The 14,058-nt window shown below is 37.7% G+C and overlaps 1 protein-coding gene across 1 annotated transcript; it reads left to right on the top strand.

The window, feature by feature from the left end:
- Nucleotides 1–5,338: 5,338 nt before the first annotated feature.
- On the top strand, nucleotides 5,339–11,362 carry LOC112187014. Its single transcript, XM_024325623.2, has 7 exons — nucleotides 5,339–6,050; nucleotides 6,916–7,223; nucleotides 7,676–8,410; nucleotides 9,144–9,272; nucleotides 10,050–10,253; nucleotides 10,406–10,606; nucleotides 10,875–11,362. The coding sequence occupies exons 1-7, from the start codon at nucleotides 5,783–5,785 to the stop codon at nucleotides 10,995–10,997; spliced, it is 1,968 nt and encodes a 655-aa protein (XP_024181391.1). The 5' UTR covers nucleotides 5,339–5,782; the 3' UTR covers nucleotides 10,998–11,362.
- The last annotated feature ends 2,696 nt before the right edge of the window (nucleotides 11,363–14,058 follow it).

Here is a 14,058-nt window from a genome sequence, read left to right as displayed (position 1 = left end):
AATTGTAAATTCTCACTATGATGTCAATAATTTTTTAATGAAATTACAGTAATTAAAAAAAAGATGATAATACACAAAGAAGGATAATCCAAGAACTGCCAAGATATCTTAACAGTACAGCCACCACAAATTGTAGGTTGGTTTCAAATGGTTCGTTAGACTGCACAGTACTCAATTTTATACCTAAGCTATAAACTTAGACCTCTTTTCTATAGGTGAAAGATTGACAGGTAGAACTGGTCCACATGAATAATACTTGGTAAGTTAGTAGCTAGCCTGGTTGGGACAAGAGAGGAAAGTATTGAATGAATATGTCAGAATGTTTCTCTTCCTCAATACCATTTTTCTTCTGGAAGAAGAGAATGAGAAATTGATTCTTTCCTTTCCTATGTAATTTTAGGTCTGTTTATCTGGTCGGAAAGTGATGTAGAGGTCCATACAAAACACTAAGCACCTTATTTGGTTGTGACAAGATGACTCAAATTTCATTGCTTTTGAATTTGCCTTTATGTCCCATTTTCATGTCCACGTCTGCCTTGGTGGCACATTTTGCGTCTGCCTTTTATGTCCCCGTTTCATGTCCAATCTAGGGAGAAAAGATTCATTTCTTTAGACTCCTCAAAAATAAACTATCTGGCCCAAAAACAGAATATCCACACATAATTCTTTTCTTTCATAAGGAATTACACATAATTAAGAATTGAGAAGTGAAATTCACACTTTCTATTTTACAATCTACACAATGTTTTTTTTAGTATCTTAATACCATTTGTTTTACAATCCACACTACAAAAAGACAAAACTTAAGATATTAAAAAATAAAACATAAAGTGTGGATTGTACAATTGAGAGTGAAAGTCTTCCCGCCATGGATAAACCTTTGCTAAGAATTTTAGCAAATAATAGTTATGCCTCTAACAAAACATCCCGAATAATATTGGACATCATCAAACCAAGATGTAGTTGAAAAACAACTATGAAACATATAGAGTAGTTGCGTCAAAAAAAATTTGTATGCTTCATCGTTCACAATGACTGAAGTAGATTTTTATTTTATTTTATGTGTACATAATGTCTCTTTTTTATGGGGTGTATTAGTTAAGAATAAACTCCTTTTGAATTGCTCATCAAATAAGAGAGAGTAAGAATCAAACTCATTCATGAGTGTGGAGGGATACTTTATATTCGATCTTAATCCATCACAATCTTAATTAAAAACTGCGGAAGTTATATATCATATTCTTTATCATTCAGTATTCGCGCTTTGTTAGTTTTAAAAATTTCTTCTCATCCTTTGTCCTCTCTGGTCCTCCCAACTAATTTGTGAATATAGATTCCTTCCATCATGCTCTTGGAATTCAAATATTCAAATAGAACAATGAGTATAAGGTTTCACTTTTTAGGGGTTATTCAATATATAATTGAATGAGTGGTTGTCTTTAAAAATACCCAAATCATACATGAGCTTTTTCCATAAGAATATATATGGATGTCTTCGTGCATTCCAACTTGGAACAGTCGGACCATTTCACCATTTACAATAATACTAACTTGAATCTTCTCCTTTCTAGTTCAATATGATTGGATCATTTTTGTTCTTAATTTCTTTCCAATATATGACAGCTTTTCATACTTACCTGCTGTATCCAAGCCTCCCTTTTCATTATAAACCCCTATAACAAGAAAACTATATATTATGCCCTAGTCGTGTTCGGTTTAAGATTTAATTTAAAAAAATTATGAGAAACAAGTATATATCAACCCCATGTATAAAATTTAGAATATGAAATGATAATAAATTAAAACTGTGAATCTATTTTCACTTATTAGATTCATTTATTTTCAGTCTCTCAAAAATTGTTCCTTAACTCATAAGTGAGCAGACCTCTATTTTGCCGTACCTTGTACACAAAAAATAATTGATAATATATGATTAGGATTAACTAATTATAGCATGATACTAATAAATCATTTGGTTCTCTATGAGCACATTCCCAGCTTATGGAATCGAGCTTTGACCGGCATTGCAGCTGTGAGATTTTGCAAAGTCAAAGATGCAAATATATATAGACAAGGTTTGTTGTGGGGGTGGCTTAGGTCAATATTTAATCCTTGTATTCTGTTTCACTTTCTTGTTTTCACATCATATATGAATCCAAATTTCAAAAATTTCTTTGTCAGTTTTGAGATCTAATGCCAGTCCTGTGTTTTAAATTTCCCATAGTCTTTTGTCCTTCCATTGAAAATCTTTTGTTTTGGTACTTTGAAAATTTCTATTCGGGCAGATATTGATTTTGTTTTAACTACTATAAAGACATCTCTTGGAAAAAAAAACAAAAAAAAAACTACATTTCAACCCTTCTCATAACTATACAGTGAGTTGGTTAGGTTTTTCAGTTTCTGTGATTTTTGTTTTGTCCAATTCCGAGATCAAACTATTGATAACATGTTTGAAACATGGGCAGGGTTCTTTTGAATCTTGTTGTTAGGAAACGATTTCCATATACACCTATCAGCTAAAATTAATAAAACAAAATTCTTTGCTCTGCAATCATTATGATCAACGAAAGATTCAAGAATTCTTTTTCTATAAGCGAGATAAAAAAAAATTTATTTTCTTTTCTTAAATGAGATCACACGGTTCCTCAAAAACTTCATAGACTCAGAGACTAATCTGTGTAGAGAGATTATGTTAGAAAAACTTCCTCCCACAACCCCCCCGACTACCAAGAATATATTAACATTTAACTTCAATCAGCATTAACGAGATTCAAACCCTGGTGCTGGAGTTTTACACTTGAAGACTCTTACTAACTCGACCACGTGTGATGGTTAGCGAGATAAAGAACTTAGTTACCTTTTGATTTAATCTATTTAAGGTAGCTTCTCGACTTTCTTGACTTGGTCTCTTTTTTTCCCCTCACTCTCTAGACCCCTTAAGGAATTTTCCTTTTCCTCACCACCTTTAAATCAGATAAAAAATTGCCTTCACCAATACCCTTTGGATCGGATCGGATCAGATCGCCAAAAAATTATATCCCTTGAAAGAGTGTTCTTTAAACGAAATCCAAATCATTCTACTTTAAAAAAACAGCCCGGTAAAAAGTATCAAATCATCAATGTAAAAAACAAAGAAGCAAATTGCGCAAACGGGTAGTACAGATTACTGATTTATGGACTTTTTCCATGTTAGGTGGGAATGAAACTTCAATGATGGAACCAGAAGTAATTTCCGTTTCTTCACCCATTCAAAAATGGTCACTTTTTTTTTTTGTTGGTCAATAAAATGGTCACTTTCATGCAAGAATCCTACTGCCACAAGTTGACAAAGATTGAAAAAAAAAAGTGAAGGCTGCGGCTGTGCACAGTGCAGCGCAACCAGACAAACCCCCATTTCAGTTGCCTCTCTGCCCGTTAACCCCTTTCTCCTTGTCCGGGAATCCGATGAAAAACCCGGCCCGAAACAAACCGAGCCGGCGGGACTCGGGAGAGAGTGGGCGCGCGTTCCTGGAATGCCACGTGGCTGAGGGACAGCAGTGGGGGAAAGTGGGGGCCCGACCGTCCCAACAGAGGTTGAGGAAGTGAAAACGACGTGACGCGTAGGCGAGTGGGCGTTTTTAGATTTCTGGTCCCGACCACGATGCTCCTAACGGTCACGTTCTTGAGCTTCACGCCTTACCTCAGCTACTTTTACTGCTCATTCGTTTGTAAATAATTCTTCTCCTTCCCCATTTTGCCCCTACATTATTCAACTTTTTTTGGGTTTTATTTATTTATTTAAGTATTTTTGTTTTTAATTAGGATTTGATGTGATTGCTTGTGAAGTTGTACTTGCAGACGTAGACAAATTGTTTGGCAAGTCTGGGAAGATATACTTAGAGATGAGGTCATGTCAATATGTACTTAACTATAGTATATAATACAATTGGTGGTGAGATAGATTGGAATTGATCACTAAATGGGTGGTGAGATTGATGGGAAATGATCGCTAAATGAGTGATGAGATTGATTGCTGAATTTAATACCCAAAGAGATTGAGTAGATTGTAACACTTTTCTATACAATATCAAGCAAAGTGTCAGAATGATGCATATCCGTTCGAGTGACCTCTAATCTCTTTAGACTTGTCAAATAAGTTCATTAGAAAAAGAAAAAAGAAAAAATCATGAAGTGACTTTGTTCCCTTGGCATTAGCGGCATGATAGGAATTTAGAGTTGGAGAGGCTCGTTTCTAAGATTGGCGCTAACCTAATACCTTCATTCGAGCCATACTTCATATCTAGGCCAAATCTAACCCATTGGATCTATCAAAAATCCCTTTAAATCACCCTTACTCCAAAATTTATTGAATTTAAATAACAAGATGACTACGATCCTAAACTTTTATTTATGCCAACAAGATGAGCTAGAAGATCACATATCACTTATAATGTGAAGATGTATAACTGGTGAAGGTGAGGTGCAATCAAATGATCAACTAGCATCATAACTCAACTTGTAGGAAGAAGCTGCTGCAACATACTAACTTTGAAGATTACTTATTTATTTGTTTAAGACAAAGAAAATAGGTACTAACTTTTTCTGAGAAGAAAAGGACTAAAGAACAATAAGGAAATTAAATAAATAAATTTAAAAAAAACCCAAGGATAACTTGACCCAAACAAACTAAGTACTTTGATCTCAAATATGTAGACATTTTCCTTACACTTACAAAATACTTCTTAATAACTAATACATTTGCATATACATCACGATATGCATAATTTTAGGTGGAATAAGCAAGCAGGATTTGATAAATGGTATCAATCGTTGACATTTATGCCTTTGTTCACATATTTGCTTTTGTCCAGGTTTAGCTTAGCCTAATTATAGTGTTAATGACGATTGTTATGTGATGATCAAATAGAGCATCCAGTTGTAATTTTTTATTTTTGGGGACCAAATGGTAACTTAAAGTAAACATTTTACCCGGCTTATTTCTTTGCTTACCCTTTTCCACTGCTTGCCTTCTGTAAGTGAGGTCGCGCGGCGTCACCCTTTTTAGCTCGAAAAGGAAAACGGAAAGGGCAGTTTGGTCCAATCGAAAATGTGAATTACAGGCCACGGCCAGGGGTAAATTCGTAAAAAAAAATTGAAAAATAGAAGGGACCCTGCCAGTTATGCAACAGGCTGAATTATTCCCAATTAGCGTGACGAGAATTCTGAAAAATACAGGCAGATTTAACGATGTAAACGAAGAACCCCACCACCAGTAAAAAAATTAAATTCAAAAATAAAAATTATTATTATTATTATTATTATTAAAAAAAAGGGAGAAGAAGAAGAAGAAGAAGAAGAAGAAAAGAGGAGAGGAGAAGAGAAGCGACAAGAGAGAGACGTTTCAAAAAAACCACCCAAAGAAGAAGAAGTCCTTTGATTCCATTTCAAAACCTCTCTCTCTTCTTTCTCTTCTCTCTCTCTGCACTGCTCAGGAACCCTAAACCAGCCACAGCCACAGCCCCAGCCCAAATTGGGAATCTTACCATTACTATTGTGATGGTGGAGGCCTGGCTGGCGCCAGAGCAATCCTTCTGAATTTGACAGTTTTGTCCCCCCGGGAGAATGGCGGAAAAGCCATCGCCTCCTCCGCCGCCTCAGCAGTTTCCGACCTCGTCTTCCTTCTCGGCTAGGGTTTCACTGAAGTCGGGACCGGCCGATCAAGCGTAAGTTTTGGTGAATTTTTGTGGTGCGCGTGTGAGCAGCAGCAGCAGCAGCAGCCGTGAGCCTTGGGATCATTTTGGTGATGGCGGCGAAGGGAGGGTTGTTTCTGGAGAAGGCGCGGAGATGCGTGAGGACGGTGTTCTTCATGGTGGCGATGGTGGCGTCGCTGCTGGTCTCGTCGCTGCCGGTGCTGGTGGCCATAGGGGATATCATGGTGCCTTGCGTTTTGATATCCAGCTTCACGTGCGTCACGTGCTACGGCTTCAAGGAGCATTTGCATCGATACTCCTTCAAGAGCTCGCTCGTCGATATTCCTCTCGTTTCCTTCATCAGATCTCTCATCATTACATGTAACTCTCTCGATTTTGTTCTAACTTTTTTTTTTGTATCTGCCTAATTGCATTGTGATATTCCTCTCCCTAAAGAGATCAAATTTTCCTCATTCGTGAGGATTTTTTATTTTTTATTTTTGGGAAATTATTTACTACCTAATGTTTTCTTCAAAATTGTTTTTTTTTCTGAGGTAGTTGATGAAAACTTGATAAGAGAGGAGTTGGGATTTTTTTTTTCGTATATCATTGATTTAATGGGAAAAAAAAAACTGATATTACTGGTTTGGTTTGCTGTTTATTGCTCAAAAATTTGAAATTTCTGTTTTAATACTGTGCTAAAGACGCACGGAGACTTTTGATTTTTTATAATCTGATCGTCAGTAAACTGAGAGGAAAAAAAAAAATCAGCCGAGTGAAGTGGTTGTGTTTGATTTTGTGGTATTACATCCCCTTAAGACTAATGGTATTACAAAATTGTAGTAAACATGTGTAAAAGTTGATTTTTAATTTTTTGGTTTTAGACTATCTCGAGTGAAGTTGATGTCTTGGATGTTGTGAATATTAAGGAAATGAGCATGAAGTAAGTGTGGTGTAATTTCTAAAATTTGAGCTTATACTTGCTATCTGATGAGAAGTTCCTGAATATCAGTTTCTCTGGGAATGGGAGGAAAACGCATGATTCTAACTTAGTTGAGCTTTGTTTAAGTATTTGGCTTAGTAGATGCTGGTTTTTTGTTTTCCAGTGACTGCATAACTGTTTTATTTATAACCCAATGTTGGCAGAGTAGTGTTTGATGAACAAAGACATGGCAGTTATTTCAAATGTTTAATTAAAATTTGAGCTTTATTGAAAATTTCCTCATGAATAGCTTCATGATTGCAGGTGTGTATTCCATGTGCGATGGCCCTTCTCTATCACACGGTCCATACCTTGGAACTGTGACTCTCTGTTCCTTTACCTCAATTCTTGTTCTTTCAGTCAAAGTTTGCGTTTTCACTGTAAATTCTCAAATTGAGGCTGAAGCTTCATCTTCCCTCTCAAGGCAGAAGCTCCATTTGAAGAAGTCATGGGGAATGCCTGTTCTGTTTCTCTCATCAGTAGTTTTTGCCCTTGGACATACTGTGGTTGCATATAGAACAAGTTGCAGAGCAAGGAGAAAGCTCCTGTTTCACAGAGTTGATCCAGAAGCTGTAAGTTTGCATAAGGTTTCTGTTTGATTTTGCTTGTTTTAAACTCAAATATGCCTTTAAATGCAGAAGAGTTATTCTTTCTCTGAATTGTGTTTCTGTGTGTTTGCATGGATCCATCTGGGTTTAGCATCGTATAATATATATTTCAGATCTAAATGGAATATTTGCTAATGTAATTTCTTTAGATAATAGATATATTTTTTCAATGAATCAAATTATTTTCCTGGTTAACAAGCCTCTTCTACACTTCATTGCAGTTGCTTGAACACTTCTCTATTTGTTCAAAATTCTTTCTTTATAAAAATGAACATATTCTTTCCTACATCGAGTTTTCTTCCTTGATAATAGGCCTCTTCTACTTTTTGTTGCACTTGCTTGTATAGTACTAATTATCCAACAATGACTGTCGCTTTTACTAGTTTGTGATAAAACTTTATTTATCAAATTGACAGGTTCTTTCATGCAAAAATGTTTTCTCTGGCTATCAGAAGGTCCCAAGATCTCCCACTCCCTCGGGAGGAAAGACCCCAAAAAGTGACAGTGAAATGAGGCGCAAGCCTTTTGCTACAGCTAGAGAAGAAGGGGAACTCCCAGTCAGAGTAGTTGCTGACATTGACAGCTTATTCATCACATGCCAGGGGCTGACTCTTCATTACAAGATTAGCTTGCCTGGTTCACCACCTCGTTCCTTATCATCCGTTGCATTTCTTGAGTCAAATCTAAGCTGCAGCTCCCCTAAAACAGCTATGGGAAGGCCAAAACTAGATAGGCATCCGTTAAGTTCGTTATCTAAAGGCCAAAATCATCTCCACAGGAGCTACAGCAACCAATTTCATGGATCTTCTCTATATATACCATTATTGGATGGTTCTACAGCTTCTCCTGCTCTTTCTGAAGAAATTCCTGTCTTAAGACTGGCTGATGCTGGTGAAGAGGATGAGGGTGGTAAACTAAATTCTAGGAATCCAAACAAAGACATGGAAGGCAGTGGTCAGTTTGGTATTGTGTTAGTGCATGGGTTTGGTGGAGGAGTCTTCTCATGGAGGCATGTGATGGGGACGCTGGCTCGGCAGGTGGGTTGCACAGTTGCTGCTTTTGATCGACCTGGTTGGGGCCTAACCTCAAGGCTGCGGCAGGAAGATTGGGAGGATAAAGAAATGCCTAATCCTTATAAACTTGAATCTCAGGTAAATGGCTATCACTTTTAGTTACTCTTTCATAACTTCCATGTACCTTACCCCCTTGAATTGGGTATGTGTCCAGCAGAGGTTCATGAACACTGTTGTAGTTGGGTCAGAATCTTATCTTTTTCTTTTCGGAAATGGGAAGAGAAATATAAAGGGGATAAGGGAACGGGAGCAGACACTACTTACTACAAAGTCCTGTAGTCATATTTCTTGAATTTTATTTCTACGAGTAGACTTGTGCGTTGCAGTACAATTGTGGCAGATAAACATTAGTACTGATTGGTCAGATGAGAGATCTGTTTGAATATGATCTTGCAACACTACACTGATCAGATGAGAGATTTAGCAATGGAAAGGGGACAGGCAGCACGTTTAGCTGCATAGCTGATGTTTACCACCCTCTGGGTCAAGCGATTGTTCCTTGCCCTAAATATGTACTGTAGGGTGAAGTAAGTGGAAAGTGGGTGTGTTTCAGTCACTATTTATCCACTTTGTTTTGTAGGCTGTAGGCTAATGTAGCAAACAGTTTTTCTAAATGAGGTGACATTTAGAAAAACAGTGAGATTTCAGTCACAGTTGCATTAGTAACTGTGACATTTCAGTCACTATTTATCCACCTACTAAACACGGTACTGCATTGCTGCTTTATTGCTCATATGGTTCCTTCCATATATGGCTTTTACACGGTTCATGTTTCCTTGTAGATCTTATATTTGTTGAATTCATCTTTCAGGTTGATCTGCTTCTTTCTTTCTGCTCTGAAATGGGGTTTTCGTCAGTGGTGCTTATTGGTCATGATGATGGAGGTCTTCTGGCTTTGATGGCGGCGCAAAAAGTACAAGCATCATCAAATTCTTTCAACGTGAGTATGCCTTTTTGGTTTTCTTACCAGATATTGTTTAAACTAGTCGGATGACTTTATGCTTCTTTGCCTTTCCAAGAAATATCCCTGAATCAGTACTTAATTAGTAACTGAGCTTGTGATCTTTCCCCTCAAATATCATAAAAGAATTTATCAGGATTATAGCCTTGTGATTTTTGGCATATGCTCGTCACCGTGGATGAGTTGAGTGACTTGAGTCCTTTTGTTTGATTGATATCACTTTTAAATTCTTTTCTGTGGCCAACTGTGAACATAATTGAAGTTAGCTAGAAATTTGTAGTTTGGAGTATATGTTTAGTTAATAAAATGCTACATAATTTTGTGGCAATAGTTCTCCAAGTCTTCCACACCAGCTGTGTTATATAATGTGATTGGATAAGGGGCCACATATGAACTGAATGCTTTTGTTTGATTAATATGTTTTCTCCAAAATTTCTTTGTTATTTGTCCAATATTGCTGAAGTTGGCTAGGAATTGTTAGTTCAGAGTACATGATTACTCAGTAAAAGGCTTCCACTCCAGGTGGCTTATAATGTGATAGGAGTTGTTAGTTTTGGGTAATATAGTAATCCAAGGCTTCCACTCAAGGTGGCTTATAATGTGATGGATAACGAAGGGGCCATAGGAAGAGATAGAAGTGTTACTACCCTTTACTAGAAAGGGGAAGGTGATATTCTTTTTCATATACTTCCCATTATGCAAATGATTTTAAGTTCTGTAAAATATTTTAAAAATATCTTTTGTTATGCAATTCAGGTTACAATTAAAGGGGTAGTGTTGCTAAATGTTAGCTTGTCAAGAGAAGTGGTCCCTGCTTTTGCAAGGATACTCTTAAGAACTGCACTTGGGAAAAAGCATTTGGTTCGTCCTTTACTACGAACAGAAATTACTCAAGTGGTGAACAGGCGTGCGTGGTATGATGCTACGAAGTTGACAACGGATGTTTTGAGCCTTTATAAGGTATGCCCAGGAAAATCACATATAGACTTTGTTACTTTAAAGGGGTAAAAAGGAAATCAGTTCAAAGAGCAAACTCAAGAAGATGAGAGACACTATTGAAAGATTGGTGCTATTGTCTTTTGAAATGACTTATTTGCTGAATCTTCTGTCAGGCCCCTCTATGTGTAGAAGGATGGGATGAAGCACTCCACGAGATAGGTAGACTGTCACATGAGACGTTTCTTTCACCGAAAAATGCAGAGTCATTGCTGAAGGCAGTTGAAGAAATGCCAGTGTTGGTCATCGCAGGTGCTGAAGACGCTCTTGTCTCTCTAAAATCTTCTCAAGCTATGGCTTCCAAACTTGTAAATTCTGTAAGTTTCTGCTTTTACTCTTTTATAATTTTGCCACGAGTATATTGGGATCTAGGCACATCAATCAAAGGCTGGTGGCTTAGATATGTAAAACCTATCTTTTTGAATCAGTAATCTCAGCTACTGCATAGAATCTAGCAGAATGTAGATTTGTAAAACCTATCTGTTTGAATCAGTAATCTCAGCTACTGCATAGAATCTAGCAGAATGTAATTTATATTGATCTCCTTTTACAAATTTCTCTGACATTGAAACATTGTCCATGCAGAGACTGGTCGCGATTTCAGGATGTGGTCATCTTCCTCATGAAGAGTGTCCCAAGGCACTACTAGCTGCAGTCTCACCGTTCTTATCTAGACTATTAGTCAAACAAGACTTGCATAGCCAATAGTGTACCTCATTTTTAACGTCAAATTAGGGTATTTATCTTCATGCTGATAGAAATTAGGGTTTATCTGTTGTAGGCTTCTTTTTTATTCTTCCTTTTTTGTTTTTTTGTTTAGCAGTTTAGCCCAAAGGAAGAGACTAAAGTCATCTCTTCTTTTTGGTATTTTTGATAGTTTGGAGCCTTACCCTAGGTTACACATTTGTTAGGGTGTTAGAGCTCGTTCATTTGTAATTTCATATCCCTTTGGAATGTTTACTATTGTTGCTTGAACAGTACTTGTTATTTACCACTAATTGGGGTGGCAGATGGCATATATCTGTATATTTTATCAAATCCTGAATGCAGTAATTAAGCATGGTTTTGTTCCACCATTTATTATTTGTTACCTGCATTGCTGTTGCACAACGGTAGGAGCTGAACTCAACTGAGTTTGATCCGATTTGTTAGTGTTGATATCATTCTGGAAAAGAAGAAACTCCCAATTAGATCGTTAGTGTATCCAAAGTTCCAAACCAGGTATTATCATGTACCCAAGACAACTTAGAGCAAGTTCACCTGGGGTCACCAGACCATTTACTATTCATTGCTTTTATGTGTATTTTCACTCTGGATCACGGGCACAGTGTATTTCGTGTCTTGGGTCGCCATGTGTCACCCTGGGTTATTTTTTGGGTCACCTTGGTGACCTGCAAGCTGACCTAGTGACCCAGGTCTTATTGAAAACTGTGCCCGCGATCCAGAGAGAGGAAATAAACACTAAAAAACATGAATAGTAGGTGACTTAACGGGTGAACTTGCTCTTAGTTTCTCATACAAAGTAAGCAATGGATGAATGGAATGAGAAATGGGAGAGAGTGAAGCAGAGAAAAGTTATTCAGTCGTGTGCATTCGACTCATCTGTTACGAGAGTATGATATCTGTAGTTCCAGGAGTGTGATCGACCAAATGGTCTTAAATTCCTCCTACTCATGAGAAAGTAATTTACATTAGTTCGAGACTTCAACTGCACAGATGAAGCGATTATTCATCTCTGTGTTGATGAAGCTAGCTAGTATTGCTAACAGATGGGGAAGCTTTTAGCGTTTTACATTGCCAAGTTTCTTACAGATATTGTAGCCTTTACGTATAAGCACATGTTCATGTACTTGTCATAAACTGTAGGCATTGATTTCATATAATGGCATCTATGCAGTTGGGTAAGAGGCTTGGAAGCCATACCACAAAGATCTTCCCGTGCATCAGCCTTAAGAAGGGAACTTTCACTATTTGCAGGCACATCTTCGTGGCCAGTTAATATCTTCATGGTGTACCTTTTTAATCAACTATATTCTAAATTGAAATTAAGTCCAAGTTCGGTTAGTCACTTGAGTCCTGACAGTGATAGTTAATCGTCAAAATAAAATATATCACATATATTATATTGCTTATGAAGTGGATGAATTAGGAGATTGTTCCTTAATTAAGATCTATAGGGATCTCTTTTGGGTACCATAAGAAGAATGGTGGCCAACTGGCGATGGAATCAATTAGGAACTATGCAATGGAATGACAAGAATGCGAACTAAGCAGCTATCCAATCTCGTGTGGAGAGTATTATCTCTGTAGTTTTGGTATCCTTTAGCTCATTCAATTAACACCAACAGAAAGCTCAGCTTAGTTTTTATAGCACTTGCAAGGGACACTAGCTTGGCGAGCTTTATCATAGCATTTCCAAGGTCATGACTAGCATGCATACAAAATAACAAATGAATGAAGATGATGACTAGCATGCATACAAAGAAAGGACTAGAATATCTTTGATATCCACAATATTTTCCTGAAACTTTTGTTTTTTACAAGTACTAATATTAATTTTCATATCTTTCTGATATTTTGTTCTCAGTATGTTTTTAAATAATTATAATTTTTTTTATTTTTGATCCAAAACGATATAATTTCCATCAATATCCAATAATTTCTTGTCTTCTTGATACTTCTATTGATTTAAAAAATAAAAAACTATAGTACCCTGGTTTTTACATACTATGCCCGATTATAATTTACTAGACAAATTAACAACTCGAGAGCCCTCTGTATAGAACAACAACTTAAGAGCCCTCTGTATAGTTTTTCTTCTCCGTCCGGGGGCACGTCTCAGTGACGTCGTCGACGCCTTGTTTGGCTACTATGTTGGTCTTTGTTGAGATTCTGAGTCTGACATCCGTGCTAAGGATGAGGAAGGAAGGTTGTGATGGCTAGCGGTGCTTTCAGGATTGGAGGTGTTGGACCGGTTTGAAGGGAGAGAGCGGTCGGCCGGCGCTGGTAAACAGTGCGGGGGTTAGGATCAGGGGTCTGTGCGATGATGGGATTCGTAGTGTGAGGATCCGATTAGAGATCGACCTTCTCTGGGTTATTGGACATCGAACTGATCTTAGCAGATCGGCGGTGTCTAACCCCGATCCGATCTGGTATGTGGCTGTTTGGGGTCATCAACTCCTGTTTTTGCCGTTGAAGGTGGTGCTGTGACAGTGTGGAGTGTCCGACCGCGCATGTGGCCGGATGTGGGTAGCAGTGCTGCAGTAGAGAGAAGGTCGGATCGTTTCTGGGCCTGGCAGGCCTCCCTCACATTCTTGGACGGATCATGGGCCTGGAATTTGGATTTGGGCCTAATCTGGGCAGCTTGGTTTTTTATTTTAAGTTATTTTGTTGTTTCAATGGTAATTTATTTTCTGTTTTCAATAAATCCCAACCACCTTGTGGTTCGGAGGTGTGGGCATTGTCCCAGTCTGCGCACCTTGCGTGCCATGTCTGCTCTAGGTAGGCGGCAAGTTCCTTGCATTGTCAAATGGTCGCAGCCTCCTAGTGGCAAAATGAAACCAAGTGCTACCGAAGTGTTTTTCCGGTGGCAATATAGTGGGAAAGCTGATAGTAGTAGTAATTTATGGCTCCGCGTGAGCATTGTCTTTCCGCTATGTCACCATATTTGTAAAGCGAATAGAGTAGCCTATAGAGCACTCTTTGCTAATTGGTGCATGTTATAATGTATATTCTTAGTTGAGACACATGTTATTATCTCGGGTGATTC

This window comes from Rosa chinensis, chromosome 2 (assembly GCF_002994745.2).
Source record: "Rosa chinensis cultivar Old Blush chromosome 2, RchiOBHm-V2, whole genome shotgun sequence".
NCBI lineage: Eukaryota > Viridiplantae > Streptophyta > Magnoliopsida > Rosales > Rosaceae > Rosa > Rosa chinensis.
Note: the sequence above shows the minus strand (reverse complement) of the source record. Positions and strands in the feature narration are given on the sequence as shown.